At 39.7% G+C, this 22,457-nt stretch overlaps 1 protein-coding gene and 1 long non-coding RNA gene across 2 annotated transcripts in view; one reads left to right on the top strand and one right to left on the bottom strand.

Annotated features, from left to right (window-relative positions):
* Positions 1-22,457, top strand: part of plxnd1 (plexin D1) — a 67,233-nt gene that overhangs the window by 6,700 nt on the left and 38,076 nt on the right. Inside the window, exons 3-12 of the mRNA XM_042003700.1 lie at positions 416-547; positions 1,991-2,091; positions 6,907-7,036; positions 9,397-9,574; positions 9,779-9,887; positions 14,280-14,379; positions 15,630-15,728; positions 17,305-17,394; positions 17,680-17,788; positions 19,565-19,722. Of these exons, the coding sequence (XP_041859634.1) occupies positions 416-547; positions 1,991-2,091; positions 6,907-7,036; positions 9,397-9,574; positions 9,779-9,887; positions 14,280-14,379; positions 15,630-15,728; positions 17,305-17,394; positions 17,680-17,788; positions 19,565-19,722 (1,206 nt within the window). The remainder of the gene's footprint in view (positions 1-415; positions 548-1,990; positions 2,092-6,906; positions 7,037-9,396; positions 9,575-9,778; positions 9,888-14,279; positions 14,380-15,629; positions 15,729-17,304; positions 17,395-17,679; positions 17,789-19,564; positions 19,723-22,457) is intronic.
* On the bottom strand, positions 15,722-17,744 carry LOC121651472. The gene is made up of 3 exons (XR_006012439.1): positions 17,664-17,744; positions 16,939-17,122; positions 15,722-15,782 (listed from the first exon to the last, which is right to left on the bottom strand). It is a non-coding gene; the product is annotated as an uncharacterized LOC121651472 (long non-coding RNA).

The raw sequence follows: 22,457 nt of genomic DNA, 5'->3' as shown, positions 1-22,457 counted from the left end.
TAGTTGTTCTGTAAAAGGTCAGCAGCAGCTTTTGTTGCAGCCTCTTCCACTTCAGGATCCTCAGGAAGTGAAGTCGCTGCTGGGCTTTCTTTATCACAGCTGTGGACCAAGAAGGCTCCTCTGACATATGAACTCCCAGGAAGCTGAAAGCTGTATCTCTTGCCACCTAATCTCCATTGATGTGGAAGGGAGCGTGGTCCTTGTTGTTTCTCCAAAAGTTAATGATGGCCTCTTTAGTCTTTGTGACGTTCAGTAGCAAGATGTTGGCCTGACAGGAATTAGCTGCTCAGTCAACACAAAAAAAAATCTGCTTATATTCAATTACTTTCAGTATTGATGATAATTCTATTTAATTTCTTTTATGAATTTATCATTTTTTCTGCTATTTTACAATCTGTGTGTGTTTTCTTTACAGCTGACCTTCTTGGCAAACATGACCTTGGCCAGTCAGTGGACACTGAAGCTGCCAGGCAACGAAGCAGTCCACCATATCATGACCTTTGACCCTAAGGACAGCAATTTCCTCTATGTCATGACCTCTCACCATGTAAGTACACAGCTGCAGCCAAAGTTTCAGTCGTTCGATGTTTGTTGCTTCATTGCTGCTAATCTGTCATGTCAGCCTGAAGGAGAACGACAAAAACTGCAACTGGAACACGTTTGCACACATCCAGCAGGATTTTCTCACCTCCATTTAGCAGAACACAGACACATTTATGGTAAAGCTCAGACCTTCGGTGGCTTTCAGAGCCACATTTCAAAACCAGTTGGTTTAACAATAGTAATGTTCATCAAAGCATGTGGTTGCACCTCCAGCACAAATGCACCTGATTGTTAGTTGACTGTTCTGAGATTTAATCACAGAGCTTCCCATCACAGAGGCAAAGTTTGATTTGAACTCTGATAAGCTCAACTTGTTTTTAGACACCACTTGGCAAACTGTTGCATATCATCTTGTTAGGGCCAACTTGTAACTGTCAAATTGCAATCCTTGTGATTTCAGATTTCAGTCATTCAAAACAGATTATTGATGTTGATACCGGATCGCATATAATCTCATTAGCTGTCTGATTATTTATATGTGCAATATCCATTTCTATTAAATAGTTTTCTGTGCCAATTGCAATTCCATTTGTTGCAGTCAAAATATGACCAAAATACACCGCCTTTTCAACCTATCATCTGCATGTGTGTGTTGGTTGATGGTGTGGAAGCAGAGTGATGCTCCCATTTTGCCATTCTGTTAAAAAAAAATCGCTTACTGCCCACAGCATCTGTTTGCACTGTGAACAGATGCACCATTTCTGACAAAGCAGTTACAAAGTGAAGTGTTTGCTGCCTCCAGCACTTTGAAGAATCTAGATTGTCTGAGCAATATAGGCATCATGCATTTATAAATGACTTACATTGCACTATAGTGTATTTACAAGCAGATATGAATGACTGATACATTTCGCAATAATTATAGTTACCATATAAAAAATAGCAGCATATAACACATTATGAATTTAGTTATCGTGCATGAATAAATGCATTTTAGATGGCATATTGCCTCACAGTTCAACTGTACTGCTGTTATAAAGGGTGTAAAGGTGAAACTCTATTTTCATTGTTGGTAAAGTTGTTTATCTTATTCTTTCGGTGACATGGATAACAGGAAAAAAGTGAATATAGCTATTTTTTAGAGGCCAAGGTGACATCATTAAATTGCTTGTTATGTCTGCTTAGCAGTCCCCAAAACAACCAACCAATTACAAAGACACAAAACAGAGAAAAGTAGTAAATCCAAGAAGCTGGAACAAGCAGATGTTTTCTATTTTGGCTTGATAACATATTGATTATTAAAATTGTTGGCTAATTTTCTGTCATTTATTCCAGTTCTCTAACAGACCTGCATGCATCTTAGACAAAGAAAAATGCTTGCTTTGATCTCCTTAACATTGTTTAAAATAATATGCATGTGTTTTATCTTTCGTGCTGTGTTGCACAGATGCTGAGAGTGAAAGTGGCTGACTGTGAGCAGTGGCAGAGCTGCGGTGACTGTTTGGGAGCAGGTGATGCTCACTGTGGCTGGTGCACTCTGGAGAACAGGTAAGAAAGTCCACGACAATTTCAGCTTCTGTTTCTTTAAATGTCCCTCCTTTGTCTTGTAATTTGTTCTTCTTGGCTTCTTCTCTGTTTCCAGTGAAACATAATTCAATCAAATTATCATATGCTTTGGTGTCACACCCAGGTCACATGGTATTTGACGTAATCAAAGAGCATGGACATGCTGTAGACTGTGGAAATGTTCACTTCCTCTGCTGACTGTTTTGAAGTGGAGGCCCAGCTGCAACTGTTTATATAAATGATTTACTTGACTTAATGGTAATTTTGAAGCAATATGATTTAAGATTGATGGCACAATAAAATAATAACCACTTGTGTATTTGATACTTAAAGCACTGGACTCAGTAAAACATCTGAAGTTGTTTCCCTGGTTTTCACCATTGTCATTTTCAATTTTAAAATGTCGCCTGGCTGGTTGAGTCTTGGCAGTAACAGAGTGTGTTTTTGGTTTAGAAGAGTGTTGTTGGATCAGAATTGACTTGCTTCTCATTCGTCCCCAGACTTGGGAGTAACATCATTGTTTGGAGCATTCCCCTGGCTCCCTGGCAGTTTGGGGTGGGAGTGGGAAGCCAGGAGCGCCCAGCGAGGAGTGACTTGGCTGAAGAGTAGCTGTGAGCGAATGAGAGTACACTGTGATTAATGTGGCTCTGTCAGGACTGGCTCTCTGGCCTTGTGTTCATTGGCTTTCGAGGAGAATATGTGTGCTGTCGAGCTGTGTTTGTTTGTCTGTCTGTGTGTTGGTGTGTGTAAGTTGGTTGGTTGCTTGGTGATTAAAGCAGATCAGACGAGATAGTGAATTTTGTGACGAATAATGCTGCAGCTATGGAGGCTCTGGCATTGCCAGAGGCCATTCAGAGCTGGATGAGTGGAACTGATGAGTGTTTGTGTGTATGTGGTCAGACAGTCTCACTGTCATCTCCCTGTCTCCTTGTCTTATTTATCTATCTGTCATCTCTTTATCCTAAGTCCTTTTTCTCGCTTCACTGCGTTTTTTTTCCAACTTTGTGAGTCTTCAGCTTCATTTCTTTATTTCTTGCCCTCATGTTCTCCAGTAGCCTAGAGAATTTGCCTATCCATCTCTCGACCTGCCTCTCTGTTTCACTAGTTCTCGTCTTCTCCTCCCCCAGTGCCCTTGTCCTTTTCTCTATCCCCCTACAAAGAAGCGTTGATTGTGATGATGGTGGTGGGAGAGAGAGTGCACACTGGCTCTTTTTACTAGGAAATGTCAAAGTGTGTAAGCCTGCGTGCAAGTGTCAGCATGAGTGTGTGTCGCTTTCTGGCTTTTGGAGGCCAGGGAGCTGATGTCATGGGTGTGTGTATATGTGCGTTTGATGCACTGTTTGGCCAGTCCTGCTGGCCGCTGGGCTGGCGCTGTGGCTTCAGAGCCTGGGGGATCATGGAGTTGAAGTGTGGGGGTGGATGGTCCCCTCCATCACCTCACTGTCTGCTACAACAGCAGACACTGTGGATGGAGGAAAGAAAGAACCACTAGATCTCACAATCTGTGAAGCCGCCACTGTCTCTGTGGGTGCCTGTTTGATTTTATGCATGGTTCTGACGTCTCCCAGCACGTCTGCATGTAAAGCAAGCATGAAAACATGTCTATTCGCTTGTTGGAGGCAGCATTGTTGTCAGAAAGAGAGCTAGTTTCTAAACCAGAGATAAAGCTCAGTCCTTGATCACTCTTTTCATGCTGGGGCTGGTTTAATCTGCCACATGTCACAAGAAAGCACTTAAATATCTTTATTTGAATCAAATTATGCATGGCATTCTGTCTTTGCTATTCATAAATTATCATGCTTATCTGCTTGTGCCTATCATATAGTGACTTTGTGTGTGTGTTTGTGTCTGTGTGAGTACTTTAGACACTCATATGTTCAGCTGCTGTTAAACAGTCTCACAGGATCCCACCCTATCAGGCACGTAAGAGGTGATGAGTTTTCACAGGTCATATTTTAGCTGCAAACGTTGGCTCTGTTTATTTTAAGGAGCTGTTTGAAAAGCTTTTTAAATTCAGCCAAGTGAAGGGAGGAAGAGGAGGACAGTGTTTGTGTATGCACGTACCAAGTGTGTTTTTATTGTGTATGCATTTCAGTCAAAGAGAAAAGTGAAGCGCTTTGAATTAATTTTTCTACAGTGCAACATTTGATCAAACTGTTGTTTGAATTAAGATATGAATGCATTTTAAGAGAGAATTTGTGGAAATGGGAGAGTGTAGAAAAATATAATGATTTGAACCTGTTGTTTCAGCTCCTGTGTTGTTTGCTGATGTTCAAGTGAGACTGTCTTTTCCTTTTGAGAGTTAAAATAAAGTTTCCTGGATGTCAATTATGAGGTATTCAGTACTTAAAAGATAAAATCTAGAATATACCAGATAATCCAAATACAGTTTTCCGGACTGAAAACAGAAAACTTACCACAGCGGTTAGCAAAGTCACGACAAGGGTCCGGCCCTCTGATCATCTGAAGATTTTCTGTGCTGAGTTTGCATGCATCTGTGACTGGGGTTTTTGTGGTTTCTTTGGTGTCCTTCTTGCTTGTTATTATAGATTTGTCAAAGGTGTGAAGTGTGAGCAAACAGTCTGACTCCATGTGTTTGTTCTGAAATTGACTGTAGACTTGTGAAGGATGAACCCAAGCTCTGCAACTTTATATGATTTCAAACAAATGTAACTCATTCTACAATGCTTTGAAAAAGCATTCATTCCCTTTAAACTTTTCTACATCTTGGCAAACGTCAGTGTATTTAACTGGGATTTTATATGCAAGACTAGCACAATGTAGTGTATAAAGTAAATTATATGTGGTTTTAAATTTTTTTAACAAATAAAAATCAGAAAGTGCAGGGTACATTCTTATTCAGACTTTCCCATTAGATTTAATAGGTAAGTGTGTCCACATTTTTGACTAATAATATACTTTTCATATTTGCATATTAAATCATATATCAGTGGAAATGGATTTGCAATGTGGAAACAACTATTTGTTATACTATTAATATATAATTTATTTGTGGTTATTTATCTGTGGTATTTTTGCGAATACAATTAAACATAAAAGAGTAAAAACTATGCCAATATACACATCATTCACATGACATAACACATGGGTAATATATTCCTGTTATTGATGTTTGGACATTGTTTTAGGTCCGCATTTAGTCTGATTGCACGATTTGCACAATTCCTGACAAATCATTCACCAAATGGCTGACCAGTCAAAACAGGATGTGCTTTTATTTTGTTATTTTTGGGGGACTGACTTGAAGAGACGGGATGAAGTGCCATAACCAAGTAAAATAACTTTTATACGTAAACAAACATATTTTAAGCACTTGAAATACATAAAACTAGTTTAAAAAGACTAAAATGTGCCATGGTGACCACAGTTTGGGACAACTCACATCAACATAATCACATTATGTGCTGCATGAACCAAGACGTTGGAAAAATTCACATTTTTACTTCTGATGGTGGTAAAAGATAAATCTAATCACAAAATTGAAGGCTAATTTACTGATGCTACAACTGTGCCAGTCTGTTAAGTAGCTGAGATGTTTTATGATAGCTATCATTGAATGAGGAGTTATCGAATCAAAGAATTGTCTCGACACACTTGCGCTCACACTCGTGATATATTAATCTAAACTAAATTCACAGTCATACCCATAAAACAGCTTTTTTTAAATGACGATAAAACTAAAAGCTAAACAAGTAATAATTATCACACTGTCTGTTTTGGTACCATTGAGAGCATGTTCAGAGTTTATGGGTTTGTTTGTCTGTGGGTTTTTCCATTGCTTGCAGAGCTGTTTTTTCTATTTTTAGTTCAACAGCTGACCTCACAGCTCCTCTGGGGCTTTGAGTGCCAAAGGGATTAAGAATGTGGACGTTCACTTTCCTTAAACACAAAATGCTCACACTTACAGCCATGCAGGCACATGGCACATGATTTATTTTAAAACAACTGTGAAAGTGTGAGAGCAACTGGGATGTGCCAAACTCATTGTGGAGCATTCGGACGTTGCTAAATGAGTTCTCTTTGGTTCCTCCTTACTCTGAGGTCACTTTGTCCTTCCAGTCTGCACTGCAGATGAACTGAGATTTGTGCCAACAGTGAAGTTCATTAGTGAAGCAGAAGTCAGGGTGTGAGGCCACCTTGCTTGTTGAATGCCCTTTTACAATCGCCCTGTCCTAGACATTCATTATACTCACAGATTGGCACACGTGCACAGTGCATTCTTTATTTGTGTGCTAGCATACAAACACATATTCATGGATGCACTGTTAGTAGTTTTCTTATTCTGATATCTGTAACTGGCCCCTGATCTTGGTGCCTTTGGGATGGGTTACCATAGCAATGTGTGTGACCTGGAGTCAAGTAGTCTCTTGTGTCGAGCCAAGCAAACTGACAGCCGAGGTCTGAATGTGACATTAGGAGACCAGAGCACCTCATAAATCTGCAGGAAGCAGACCGTGAAACCCAACGGTGAGAATTCGTCAAGTCCTGGACTGAAATGGAAACTGAAAAGTTCATGCTCTCCTCACAAAGGATGAAATGTTGACCATAAAGCTTTGCATTCACATACATACTGTGGTAGTCCAGTGGGCTCAATAACTTTTTATAGTAATGACAAACAGTTATTATATATAATCATAATACTCTTAATTGTGGAGTTTTTAAAACTTCTAGATAAGCTATCAAACCTAGCTGTGCCGGAACACAAACCATATATATAATTAGCTGGTAAAAGCAATATGACAACATATGACTAAACTTTTGCCACTTTCTATCCAGATGTTCCATCCAGAAGGAGTGTGCTCATGGGCTGTTGGCACGATCTTGGATCAGCATGGGTGAAGGCACCCAACAGTGTCCATCCATTACCTTGACACCCCCAGAAATCAGCATCTCCGCAGACATCAAGGTAACATAAACTCACTTCATACCATTGCTGCTATCACATCCTTCTCATAAATCAAACAGACATGACTTTTGATCTCCATAAAGGTATGGCTGCAATGAGGACAAGTGTATTTAAAGCTGATGTCTCACACGCATTTATAATCTGACACCTCTCTCTGTTATTGCACATCTATTAATATAAATCTGCAGATGAAACCATGCCAGTGTTGTTTGATGCTCCACCATCACACACTCTTCCTTTAACATATGTGTGCATTTTAAGTAAATCTGACTTTCAGTTGCTAGATTCAATGGATTGACACAATGAGGTCTTTGTGTCATGCCACTTCTTACAAGGATGCTCAGCCTCAATGCATCTTTCAAATATGTACCACAAATGGGCACTTTTGTTCTGAATACATGCAACTGTTTACATGTAAATATATATATATATATATATATATATAGTTTAGGGGGTTCAGTATAGTGAGAAAGTCACTGAATGCTTCTTTTGAGTTGTTTCTGTTAAAACAATAAAAAGGTGGCCTAGAGTTGATTTCAGTCTGATTGTTATGCTATAGTGTTTGTATATTGCTACAGAGATAATGAAGAACTTATTTTGTGCTAACGGGATATTTTTCTTGTTATCTTGGGAAAACGAAGATGATTAAGGTAGCTCATGATGTCAAAACAGACCCCATGACAGCTTTTGGGAGGAGCTACAGTCATGGTGTATATGTGTAATTATGTGAATGAGTGATTGGTAAAACTTAACAGCCAGACAAGTTGCAATTTCAGTCTTTGTCAGAGTTGAGAGAAGTAAAATCTGATTTATTCATCAGTGATTAATATTGCTTAATCTGGCGTCAGCTTTCGTCCGTTGCTGTACTGAGGCATTCCAATACAGAACAATTTTGTTCCCCTGCGGACGCTGACAGCCCTGCAGAGCTCCGTCAGAGCCAGACGGCTGCATCCAAAGCATGGAGCTCTTGGAGGAGGTCTGTGATTCTCCCAGTAGACCACCAACATACTCAGTAACATCCAATATAATTTATTAATATGCATACTTAATATATCTGATATTTGTAATTCTCATATAATAATAAGAAGTGGGTTTCTGGGGGGAACCTGTGTTGAGTTTGTACGTTCTCCCCATGTAAGCATGGGTTCTCTCCCAGTTTCCTCCCACAAAAAGTGGGAGGAATGCATATTAGGCTGATATGAGTCTCTGTATTCTTGCTAGGAAGAGTCTGATTCAATGCTTGTTTCTCTGTGTTGGTTCTGTGATGGACCAGGAGCAACTCTGCATTTCAATAATGGTCATCTCAAGAAAACAAAGTTTGTTTTCTTGAACTTTAAATGTTTAGTCAAACTTTTAAAATGCATGAAAACGTGGGCATTTTTTTCTTTTACTTTAATGATGAACATTATATTCACAGGCTGCTATATTCACCTGTCTAGTGGTTTATAGATGGTTTTGTCGGGGTTTGTGACGTCACCAGTCTGATGTGATCAGTGTTGGCAGGCTATTATATCCTGGTTGAAACATGCCTGTACGATACTTGAGAGTTATGACATGCAAACTGTTGCTTCTCCATTAATCCTTTCCAGTCAGTACATCATGTAACAGAGAGATAACAATGACATAATTAGATCACTGATCTCTGACACTTGGAATATATTTGACCTTTAATTACAGATCATAATTTGATGGAAGTCAGAGATGACAGTTCATTAATTGGTTCATTAATTGTGGACATTTGCTTGTTATGAGGGTGAGTCCTCAGTGGACTGTAATTGCTTCACCAGCTGTCTGATCTGCAGGCAGGAAGCTCAGCTCAAGGTTGTCTCCCCAAACAGGAAGCAGCAGGCAGGAAGTCAGGGCCTTAGCCAGGAAATGATCAATTCTGCCAAACAATGGAGCAGATTTTTAAGACATGTCAGCACATGCCGCTGACCACCTCAGTTCCTGCCTGCTGAGACAGACAGAATATGTTGTGTTGCTTTTCCTCTCTGCTCAACGATCTCCGTCTACCTCCCCCTTAATTTTTTCTCACATTGAAATCATTTAGCTGAAATTCAGACATGTCAGTAAGGTGTTATGTTTCTCATTATATGTCTGTCATACTTCATCACACACCCAGAGATGATGTGAAACTAGCACTCTGCCATCTGTTTCTTCATTACACAGTATTTTCTCTATTTTTCTTCCTAAACTGCTCTGCAATCTTGAAGTAGCTCTAATATCATGCACCCACTGTCATAAACTGAGCATACCTTTGAATACATATTTGTGGGCATGGAAAATTAAAACCTTTTTCATATTTATATTTAAATTAACAATTATCTATATGTTTGTTTCTCTATCTGTTCTTGCCATAGGATGTTGGCATCCTAATAAATGGCAGTGTTCCTGACCTGATTGGTTCCCGGGTGGAATGTGAGTACAGACCAAGGGTTTCCACTGCTGCCACACTGCACCTAGACTACGGTCCAGCTCAAATCCAGACCTGCCCTCTTCTCCCTCGAGAACAGTACCAACCAATCCTCCCCGGTACAGGTGAGACACACAGACAGCTCGACATTTGTCAGGCAAATACTGTTGTTGCATGTGATTAATTTTTTTGTAGAACAAATGTAATTTCTTCTTTCATCTCTTGCAACGAAGTAATGTAGTATCAAGATGCATTTCTGTCTAGTTTGTCTTATGACTGTGATATCATCACCAAATGAGACTGGCATGCTTACACCTTTGTTTCTGCAGATCACATGACTGTTTCTGTAGCGATAAAAGTGAATGGCACATCTGTGGTATCTGGCAGTTTTGTTATCTACGACTGCGAGAGGACTGGAGCAATATACCCCAAGACACCGTGAGTCTCACATTTGGTGTTATTGGGGCTTATCTCAGAGTTAGTGATGCTTGGCCAGCTAACGGCATCTTTGAATAATTCCTCACACCCTGACTCAGTCAGTTAGAATGCAGCGGTAGAAGACATGTTAACTCATTGTGCAGCTCTGAGCTGGATGCGAGGAAAATGTTTGTCTGACAGGTAGAAATGTTCACATAAAGCAAACAGACTAAACTGTATAAGACCATAGTGGTGGTTCTCACACTTTTTGGTTTGTATTGCATTAGGAAAAAAAAAAGTTACCTCTTTTGTCATGTCTCAGATTAGTGGTTTGCAGTTACACCAAAGCATGACTTCTCTTCTGAGAGAAAGTTTAATCTGAATTACTGAGATGAAGGAGGTCAAGTGTTTCACAAAAAGACCACAACACTTCAAACTGAAGCAGACCACTGAACCGAATGTTTGCTTGTTAAAAAATTAATGATCTGAGAATAAAACGTTTAACTTTTGATGCATAAGGGACAATTTCCTGCTAATACTTTTCCATTTTCACACACATAAGACTTAAATAAAACCGCCTCTGTATTGGTATTTCTGTTTAGTTACTACATCTAAATACTTCCTTGCCTCGTCATAGATCTTCAGCAAGTCTCTACTAGACTTATAATGACTTCTCAAAATAAGCCTCTATAAATTAGACTAAATACCAACAAACTACCTTTGTAACATTACCTAAATAGCAAACCTCTCCAAAATATTACCCCTTACCATTTAAGGCGTTTTATATTTGCACACATAGCTGGGCAGTAAAAGCAAAGCAAAGCTTCTGTCCTGTGTTTGTCTTCTCCATGTCCCCAGTCCCCTCATCAAATGCTTTCCCTGCTTTCTATTTAGGCCTCCATGGGTAAACACAGCCAACATGTCCTCTTGGAGGGCTTATTGTGTGTTTGGCTTGCTCAAGGTTTCTCAGTGCAGGATCAAATGTTGGATTAATATGCTGTATACATAAAGCCAAAGGAAATTAGATATGTATATCTGGCTGATCATGCCAAACTTTGTTTTTGTGAAGGACAGAGACTTGTAATGGCCTGGTCACAGGAGGGTTTTCTCATAACTGGAGGCAATCCAGCTGGCTTCCTCCTGCATGTTGAACCATGTCGGAGGATCCACTTTATCTGATGGGCAAACCTGAAGCTCAGAGCGCCATCAGTGTGCGTGTGTGTATTTCACTGATTCACTAAGATCAAAGAGCATTTTGGTTTCTCCCCTTTGTTCACTTTTTGAAAGCGGTTTCAAGGTGTGAGCACAGCAGTTGCAGGTACATGCGTGCAAGACTGCACCCAATATGTGTGCATGGCCTCGAAGCTCTGCTAGGTCCAGGAGTGTGAAATTAGATGGCGGTTTGGAGAAGGTGATAATGAGCAAAGTGCCATTCGCACAGGATGAGCATTTCCCTGCAATGTGTGGAACTGCTATACTTTATCTAATCTTAATCACTCCATGCTGTTTTTATAATAGTAGTCTTGTGATTCACTTATCCTCAATGAAATAAGATAATAGAGTCTTTCTTTTTCTCCTCATAAAAGGAGACATCCGTCTGGTTTATCCTGTTATTAGATACGGATGTCTAAACGTCTGTATAAATGATCAAAGTTTTTTTTTTTTTTTTTTGATTAACTGGCCTATCTTTTTTTCCACACTGTAATTACAATTAAATATTAAAAGAAAACGTTCACAGACAGACCTGCCTAACATGTTATATCATCATGAGTCAATAATCACACTATCACTCCTCCAGAATCTGATATACCAGATATAAACTCTAGTAAAAGTAGTAAAAACTTTAACATTTTCTAGATGGGATTTCCGTATTTTGTTACAATTGCATGTTTTGGAAGATATTTAGTTATTAGGAATTAGTTATTAGTTAGTATTAGGAAGCAGTTACACTCACTCTCACACAAGAGACCACTGGTACCATAACCAGAATGAGGTCTTTTGGGCGTACACTCTACCAAACACGTGTGCATGGTCAGAATGTGTCAGTGTTTATTTACAGATGTTTGCACAAAGTCTTGTGTGCATAACATCCTGTGTTACTCAAAATAGTCTGAAATGTTTTTGGAAAACATTTAAAAGGTACCATCAGAGAAAACTTGGTATTTGATTTGATTAGCTATTTTTCTATCACCATATACTATCAGCCAACTTCATCCAATCAGATGATGGAAGCACTACTAACCAAATTATCTGATAATACAAACTGAAGGGTGAGGAGTAAAATTGATATTTTCATCCTGACAAAAACGTTTAATTTTGTGGGTTTTTTAAAACTGTATTTCTGTGCAAAAAGTCCTCAGTTCTAATTGAATGGATGCTATGAAAAGATCTATACTAACATCTTTAGGGTCCTACATTATTGGCTGTTGTCACACTTGAAACCTGCCAGTAGCATTGGACACTAAACGTATAGACACATCTGTTTTTCAGGTGCGTATACTCGACTGGGAGTCTGACAAGATGATTTCTCATTAGTTAAACATGTTTTCTTGTCAGCATTTTGCAACATTTTCGCTCTTTATTTAAGTGAGGACACTTCAAGTTAAAGTAACACTACAGATTTTCTCAGTGAGTGAGAGATGTGTATTATTTTTCACTGTATTAGTAATTTATTTAAGAAAACTAAGCGACACAGAGAAAGGGTAACAGGTAAAATAAATGTTCTGCATTTCTTCAGTGAATAAGGGATACTTTTTTATTTTGACACAGTAGCTGTCTGAGTTATGGTGGCTTGACTTACAAAATATTCTTTTATTAATATTTCAGATATCATGGCTCTTACCAGCAATTAAAATTCTGTATATTTTGGCTGAATCTGTTGGGAAGGAAATATTATTTACTGGTCTTTGGGTCACAGTATCTCACTGTCAGCCTTTATTTGCAATATGACATTTGTGTGCTAAATCAGACTGTATCCATTTAAAATATAATGTGTGTGTTAGTGTGAGTGTGTTGTTTGTGAGTGTTTAGTTCTCCTTCCATACATTCAAAGTGATCTCTGTGCTAAGTGTTAATGACAACCAGATGAGAGCATTCCAGTCTGTAACGCTTAACCTGCCCTCTCAATCTCTAGAAGACCAACTCTTTTTGTGTGTTTTATGAGCTTTTTATCTCAAGTTTTCCACATCTCTTTTCTTTTATTTCCCTTTTTCCTCGTCTGTCTCTAACTGTTAGCTTCTCCCTCCCTGTCCTTTCTCTGTTGCTCCCCCCGAAACTGATCCTTTCTCCTGAACGTATTTCTCTCTGACAGAGATGTGATTAAGGATGTGTGTTTAACCGCTGTGTCCACTGAGAGGCCCTGAGAGTGCGAGCCTGATTGTGTATTTAGTGTGTGTATGTATGTGAATGGTCATTATGACTAGGGGTGGGCAGTTTCACAGGGTATTTGCTGTCAGAGTTTGGTCAAGCGGAGAGCGTGTGTGTAGGCTGACAATCAGTGTATGTGTGTGTGTGAATGTGTGTGTGGGTGGTAGGGTTATGTGTTTTAGTAGGACAGAAAGGGAGTCAAGAAAAACAGAGAAGCTTCTGCTGATAAGAGCCTTTAGGGGTCCGTCTGTTTCTAATCTCAACACGTTTCAATTACATGTCTGCATCCTCTTACACCCACCTCACTCCGTCTAATTTAGAGACCTCCTTGGAGTGCTGCTATCACTGGAGGCACTATCATTCCTAGTGTGGGACATCTGCCTCTTCCCGGAGGCAACAAAATGATGCACATCCTATTCACATACTTATAAAGTACTGCTCTATTAAGGTAGTTTATCTGGAAGAAATGTTTCTTTTATATCCCCAAAAGCTGCCCTGTATCATCTCTGCAACACATCTAACCCATGTAAAGTCTGTGCCTCTCTAACCTGTACATGTTTTGGCATTGAGGCGGTGAATGTGAAGCATAAGAAGGTAACAACCTGCTGTTGGACCTTCTTTCAGAAATACCTCCATGCGGGCAGCATTAAACTCATGCCTGATCTCAGAGAGATACAAACACAAAAGACAGCATGCATACTCACGCATCATCATTTAGCAGTGTGAGCGCTTACAGAGAGTTTGATCTCAGCAGATCTGGCCCAGTTTGACCTCTCTGCCGGCTGTGCTGTAACTGTGGAATGAATGCGTCTGCTACTGTGACTAATCATTACTTCCTTTTATTAAAGCTTAACTTTGATGCCTATAATCACTTGGCTTCTTCATTTGTTTTACACTCTGAATGAGTCAGAGTTGGCCACGTACCCAACTTTTGCATGGGAACAATCACAAGGAGATAATATAGGAGGTGAAAACATGCCAGATTTGGCTATATTTGATCTTCGTTTCTTAGCTCTTACCATGAATGTATGTCTTTATCTTTATCAGATGTGTTAGCTGTCTGAGCACCAGGTGGAAGTGTTACTGGGACCAAGAAAACCACCTCTGTGTTTCCAGTAAAGATGATTCAAAGCACAACCTCCTCGAGGTGAGTAATTCTCCTTCCACTACATCAACCAGACAGATGCTTGGAAGAGCTCATAGTATTAATGTGCTACCAGTCTGATAATAAGACAAAATCCAGACTCTGTTGTGTCAAAAGTGTTCTGTAACGATCTGAGTCCAGACCGATTAGGCAAGAGCAACCACGTGATGATTCACTTTGAGGTTATGGTGTGAGCATTTCTACTACAGCATGGAGAAATGTTGAAACCAGCTATAAAATCTCTGGAGGTTCTGGTTTTACAGACTCATAAGAGGGTAATGTCCCATTTTAAAGCTCCCGCGGCCAGCTCTAAAGTTTCACTTGTTGGTAGGTTTGTGTAATAGAGTGAAAGATTAGATTCATTGTGCCCATATATTTTCGAAAGTAAATTTAAAGGCTGCTTTAATACTACACATCCTTTCATTCTGAGTAGGTGGTTGCACAAATGGATTATGTTAGAAAGATGTTCGGCAATAAAATCCAGTAAGCCTGAAAAGTACTAAAAAAAATCATATCAATGGCTGTAAAAGAGAAACATTTATCCAAAACTAATGTTTAGAAAAATCAAGACTAAGTCAGACATTACATTATTTGTGTCATGATTGCACGCCAGATCTCATGGCCTGTGTTGCCCTGCAGATTATTCCCCTCAGGGTCTGATTTCACTCACATCACTAGTCTGAGCTGCATCGGAGAGGATGTGGCTCCAAGTTCTCTGATCACTGGCTGGTCAGCAAGTTTTGTTCTAGTCCTTAAGCATTGCCATGACTGTTTAATGTTTGGCTTTATATCACAAGACCCCATTTTAAGCAGCTGAAGTAATAAAGACATCATTGCGTCTTTGAAGCAGATGCAGTAAATCCCAGTCAGGCTTGTTATTTCAGATCCCAAGATACAGAAAAGCAAACATTTAAAAGCACAAAAAGCTGGTGCGTTCGTAAGCTGTTATTTAAATTTTAGGTTCTTTTATTAACATGAAAAAATATACAATGTAGGTCACAAGGACATTTTAAAGTGGGCTGTTCCTGGTCTGCTGAGCCCATAACGGTATCCGGTGGGTCTGTTTTTCTAATCCCTCATCATCTCTCTATTTGAAGCTATTGTTGTTTCCTTCAGAGCGAGACTTCACCCTCTCATTTCCTTCTCCTCCAGATAAACAGGTATTTTGGGTTACGGATGTGTGCAGGGAGCCATTGTTTTCTTTAACTCCCATATGTCACTTCCTGTTCCCTACACCCCACCTCTCACCACAGAACACAGCTTCCTGTCCCAGTCTGCTTCCCCCAGAGGTTCCTCCATCACCGTCAGGAATGGCCCAAGACTTCACCTTATCCCTGAGCAACATCCAGGAGGTATGACAGACTGCCTCCAGCTATGGAGCTGGACTTGGACTTTCTCCAAAGAGCCTGTTGTGAAAATGATTGGAATAAAACAGAAGCATATGGCGCGTTTGCTTCAAGCTGAGCTAAAAACAGATGGATATTTGTGTGCTGTGATTTGGGTCAATGAAAGAGTAAAACCTGAGTTTGGGTGTTCTCCATGTTGAGAGACAGTGATGAAGATGAAGAATGAGTGCATATCTTTGTGCTTATGTTGCTCTCTGCTCAGCTGTCTGGGCACGCCATGTCTCTGCTACTGTGGCGTGCTGTGTTGTGTCATTGTCAGCACAGTGTACAATGTGCGCTTGGTCTGAGGCAGCACATGAGGCAGGAGCTTTAAATTGCTAAATTTTTAATTTGGCCAATCTTCCCAGATCAATTTTTTTAAACTCCCGTTTTCATAGTTAATCTACACTGAGCGAGTCAGAAGCTGATTCTGCTCCACTGATAAAGACAAAACTGGGATCTGCTAAAAATTCCAGTGCTGATGAGTTGCCAGGCGTGGTCAGTCACACGCCTAACCCTGGCTGGCCTCTCAAGCCGTCTCCTGGTGTGTTGCTATGGTGACAGACATTTAGTCACACACAGAGACTTCCTCGGGATAGCCTGGATGTGATTGGTCATTCATACTACTCCTTATTATGAAAGTTTATACAGACTGACATTGTTTGAGTAATGTCTTCATTTCGTCCACTAGTCAGCAGAGCAGGAAATGTGCTGTCAATCAATGTCCACCCTTTCAAAACACATCTATGCAACTTATTCCCTATTGTTTGTGGGGGGTTTTTTTTTGTTTGTTTTTTTGATGTGTGTGTGTGTGTGTGAATTTTTGCTTTTGTTCCCATGCTGTTACTGAAATCTTTATTAATGATGATGAAACAGACTTACAAAAAACATTTGATGACAGAAAAATGCTCACAAGCTGGCTGTCAGTTCTGCATTAGTTTACAATGAATATTTTTCAGAGGAATGTTCAAAGAAACTACAAGAAACAAGAACCTGTCAGCTGCTGGAAAATTCAAGCATCTCAGTGTCAGAAAGCCCAGTAAAATAGCAAAGTCCTGGAGAGGCCGATCAAAGTAGACCAATTTAAGCTGACTGGACTTACAGACAAATGACTTTTTCCACTTTAAGCACTTATCCCTTAGTGTTCCTACCCATCTTAGCTTCTCTATGGTCTTACCATCACATGTCTTGGCTCAGTAGAACTCTGGGCATTCATTTTGTGAGGAATAAATTCACACTCATTATTCTGACTCCCAGATGATTTGCAGAGGTGTAGGACTCCAGATGTTTATGAATATGAATTTCGAGCGTCTTTTCCTGGCAGGCACAATTATTGTGGGTTATTTCAGCTTCCTGGTGCTCTGTTGGAGTTGACAATTGTTACCAGACATGTTTGATTGAGGATGTTTTTTCAGAAGTATACTCAATTTTTTAAGGATTATGTACTAAGTAGACGTTTCTGAGAACAGTATAACATTAGTTCTTTCTGCTGTTATTGTATAAATAAGTAATATTCTTTAAAAATAAGTGTTTTGTTACACAGAAGGACAATCTGGAGTGTGATTTTGGAACAGAGCAGCGATATGAGGCCACGTGGTTGGACAACTCAACTGTCAAATGCAGCGGTGTGACGGTACGTACAGATGATGACCTACCAGAAATATCTATTGAATCAATTTGTTACATCCACAGCACATTTACCTCCTCACTGTGCTCATTATTACTAGGTTCAACACTTATTTGTAAGTTGTTTTTGATGCAATTATTTTAAACCCTTGTTTGCCAGTTGACTAAAAACCTATTATTATCTAAACCAACAGTACATGGAGACAAAATTACATGATGGAGGCACATTTAGACTATAGAGATGCCTAGTACAGGCTGTTTACTTATCCCACCTACCTCTTTGTTCATTCAGCTGTCCACTAATCAGAGGAGTCAGGTTTTCCACCTCAATCTGAGGAGAAGTGGATACTTAAGCACTCACAGGGAGGACATATTCATTGACAGCCCTCAGCCCATAAGAGGTAAGATGTAAACCCTATGATTAAGGAGACCTGCAAAAAAAGAAAGACAACATTAAAATACAACCTTCTGCTGTGCTGAAATCTGTCTCCTAGCTCTTCTATATTTGGAGTGTAATTAAACCACAAGAAAAAAAGTAATGATAATCTGACACTATTATCCAGATGTTTTCTGACGAGATGGTGGAAATGAGTGAACTTGTAGAAAAATAAAGAACCCCTTACAGAGAAAGAAAGTGTTAGACTGCCTATGTCTTGTAATGATAGCAGTTTGTGTGTTACAACACATAATTTGCCAACAAACAGTAATTTACAATAATGTTATATCCTGGTAATGCCTAATTACACATAATAATTACCGAACATAGGGAGCTACAATTTAAAGTGTTTTCACTGCCTCTTACAAGCTATGTCCAAATCTATTGTTGCACAGACAATTTGAGCTCCATGACAACAGAGAGATGATGAGTAGTGGCGTGTGTTGTTGAACTTGGCATAGTGTCTATAGAGCAGGCACAAGCCAAGTCTTTGCCGGTCCCAGTCCCAGATGTGCATGTGTCTACCATGTGAACAACAGTTCTGGGCTGCTGCCAGACACTCTGTTTAACAGACAGGACCGTTGCTTCACAACATGCATAGTCATCAAATTTTCAAATGACACACACTTTATCACATGGATACAGATGCACACACACTAATATGCACACAATCACTTGCACAGATGCACATGCAGTAATACAAATGGGACATCTCACTGGGAGGCACTTTGGAACGTGAACATAATCATCTTTTCCCTGGTTTTGTTCTCATCCACTCCACCAACTCTGTTTTTTGTTTTTTTTTCCCCTCTGGTTTATTTTTATAGCCATGAATATATCATTCCCTAAATGCTTACACTGTTTATGTAGAACATGTAGCCCATATGCTCCATGTAAGTTATGGAAGAAAATATGTCAAGGTGTGTACCTTAAGTTGATCATACCCAGTAAATATGGTTCACTAATGAGCATAAATATTTAAATACATTACATGTATTAAAGGTAAAGGGCATGCATGAAGAAGTAAAACTGCTTAAGTATTAGCAGCATCGTTCACTTTAAGTATTAATGTAAAATAAGTAGCTTGCTGCATCTGACTAATACTTCTATCATAAGACAAAAAGGTTGTAGACTACAGGTTTAGATTTTAAAATTCCCACTAAGTGGCAAGCAAAAATATTTTTGCATCTGTGCTATTAAATGTAGACAAGGACTATAAAACTCAAGAACGTCATCAAGATGTTTGTCATTTCCAGTTTTATTTTACAATGCCACTTATATCAACAAAGCTACGGCTTTATTTCTGGTAGGCAATAAACTGACATGCTAACAGAAAAATGTCAAATAGTCAACACATTTTCACTCCATTCAATAAAATACTTATATAATGCAGCCTACAAAAATAAACAACAACAAAGTCATGTCTTGGAAGTTAGAGAGCTTGATGGAAGGAGTAACATATGTGGCTGTCAGCAACAACCAAGTGTGAGTCTAATCTGATGTATTAAAATGCTGTTTCCTTGCACTTTTGGGCATTTTTTTGTAGACTTTTAAAAGTCTTATTTAGAATCCTCATGTCAAGTAAATGGTGGAGAAGAAAGCATAACATTACAGAAAATGGAGATAATTAAAGTAGAAGTGTGCCATATTTGTGTTTGAGTAAATGTATTTACTTTCTTTTCATGTCAGGCAGCTTTTTAACACCCTTTGTGTCTCTCTCCTACCTCCCTCCTCCCTCTAGTGGAGGTGTACAACTGTGGAGTGGGTAGTTCAGACTGTTCCCAGTGCTGGGGTCGTGAGGATCAGGGACATCTTTGTGGCTGGTGTGAAAACAGCTGCAGGCCAAGGGATGACTGCCAGTCCATTAGAGATGAGTGTCCTGCTCCTGAGATCCACCAGGTAAGATGATCAAGGAGTGCAAGTGCTTGCATTGATCCTCCTAAACCACCACCTCCTTTTTTTTTACAATCCAGACTCGATTTGTCAAAAGTGGAATCATGAAGTCTCTTACATCCTGTGGTACCTCCATGACTTGTCTGTCTGGTGTCAGCTCCTGAAGAATTGTTTGAATTTGGTCTTATTAAAGCAGTTCACTCTGTATTAACACTAACACTCACTTAGCCACAGCTCTCATGGGACATAGCTGAGCAGATCTGCAATCACTCTGTAGGGCATGGGAACACCTTCTGCCTTGTGCAAGGATATATGTGGACTGGGGTCTGTGAGCTAGATCCTTTTATGTAGAAAACCACAAAAGCCAAAAAGGGGGGAAAAAAAGCAGCCAAGAGGAATTTTAGATTTTTAACCACAACAGCAGAAAAACCGCTGGTAAAAGAAATGAAGGAGTGTTTATCTAACACAAGTTCTGACTGCGGTCATGTCATCATGATTACTGACGGTTTATGGAGCTTATTTGCATGATCGTAGTCATTTGTTTGTCTAACTGTAATGGGGGTGTGTTTAGAGTCATCCTCCAAGTTTTTTTCTGCAGCTTATATCAGCACAGCCATGGTAGGCGGTCATGGGAAGTATGGCTCACATGAGACCCAGTCGGCCTGAACTTCCTGTAGATAAAACCTGGTCGGCCCAGGAGAATAAGCAAGCAGAATAAAGCAGGCAGACACACATACACACACATACATAAGCCTGCAATCTGTCACACAAAAAGGCCATATTGAAGCATTCATGATTATCCGTCATTCTTTGTAGCTGTCAGCATACTGTGACTAACAGGATGCTCTGTGAGAGTCTAACTCATATGGACTTCTTACGTGAGCAAAGTTAGCTGGACAGAAATGCCATTTGTGTGGGTAGACCATTGTTGCAGTGTTCTCTCGCACACACACACGCGCACTTTTACTGACTCTGACAGGAGGGTGGGTTGTAGAGAGACCATAGTGGGGCTGTGGTTCAGTGGGGTGTGTGATGCAATGCTTTGGCAGCCGTGTTTTCCCAGAGAATCCACAGGGGTTAGAACCCAAGTACTCCAGCTAAAAAAAAAATAAAAAAATCCACTCTCCTAAAAATTCACTCATACTTGTACTGCAGCAGCTCTTTCTTATACAGGGACAGGGCGCTGCTAAGATAATGAAACACGTTTGTCTTCACTCTCCTGTGTCATATGTAATTTCTATCATGACATACTAATGTCAAAATATCAATATTAAAATGAAGGATTTCATTATTCACTAAACTTTGCCACCTATCTCCTAATTGTGAAAAATGCTCTCTGTTTAATGCATTGGCAGCAGACAAAGGAGACATTTATTATCTCTGGAGGCTCTTTGTTCTCATCTTATGTGTAGGCTAGTCCACTGCAGTAAAAGAAAACATACTTCAGCATCCAAAACAGGAACTGCCAAACACAGTTTATCCACAACATGAAAGGGAAAAAGAACAGAGGGACCTGGCTGGGACCCGAATGGGCTAGGAAAGAGGATGTAGAGTGTGTTGGACAGAAAAAGGGTGGAGAAGGGTAGAATACAGTGAGGAGATTTTTCCTGTTTTTGTCTTCACGTCCTCATCGATTAGTGTGATGCGAAGGAGCTGGACTGACAAGACAAAGATGAAAGCTTTGACTGAACAACAGTCTATTCAGAAAATAAATAAATAAAATTAACACATATGGGTTTAATCTTTTTGATAGTTAATCTGGGGCAGGTTAGATGTATATACACTGCATTTAGAGCATGTTTGAATGAGGAATAATTTATCCCTCATATGTGTTTAATGGCTCCAGCGTTCCGTAAGGAGGTTTTTGCAGAGATGCACTCACACCCTGCAATCTCCCTGGAGGCCTGGCAGAGTTTTTGCTGTAAATCAAGACTCACAGATTTGTAAGAGGTGTAAATGAATAGCATGCAAGCTTATGTTAATGTAATTGCCCAATGGCACTACAGAGACACACTACAGTAGGTGCTATAAGACACATTGTGATACTAATTAACTGCTTTTCTGCCTGTTACATGTTACGTTAATTAATGTGCTGTATAGTATGAGTACATAAAATATTTTGGTTATGTGTTTTTGGTAATAAAAGTATGCTGTGAATATAGGCTAAGTTTAGGATTAGGGGAATATTAACAGCATGGTCACACATTGTGCAAAAGATTGATTTAATAACACAAACATGAATCCTGTCCTGTAAATCTGACAGAAAATAGGTTTCCAACTGTTTTGTTTTCACACAGTATCACAACGCATACATTCCTTCCTTTTCTTAACTTCCTCCCCTTTTAGCTGAGAAATAAATGGTTTATTTATCTGTGCTGCCACTCTTAGGGGTTTCAAATTATCTGAATGCAGTGCCAAGTCTTGTCCTCTCACCTAGACCAAACAGAACTGCTGTTTTCATTCTTCAGCTCAGTTTCTGATAGAACTGGAGCCGGACTAATAACACAGAGGGGTCACTGTGACCTCAACTCAGTCTAGGGGTTATTCAGAGAGGCACGCATGCTGGGGCAGCTATGCTACAGTGGCAAGACGATGGTAGATTTCATCTGTCTTGGCTTTGGAGATGCTATCTCTAAAGCTGTTTTCATGGGGATTGCAGAGGTGATGGTCTTCTTTCTCTCTGTTGCTTCCACATGGAAAGTTAAGGGACCAAAGACAAAGGCTTGAAATGACGCGTGAGC

This window comes from Melanotaenia boesemani, chromosome 13 (genome assembly GCF_017639745.1).
Source record: "Melanotaenia boesemani isolate fMelBoe1 chromosome 13, fMelBoe1.pri, whole genome shotgun sequence".
Taxonomy (NCBI): Eukaryota; Metazoa; Chordata; class Actinopteri; order Atheriniformes; family Melanotaeniidae; genus Melanotaenia; species Melanotaenia boesemani.
The sequence above is the reverse complement of the archived record's forward strand: the minus strand, read 5'-3'. Positions and strand labels throughout refer to the sequence as shown.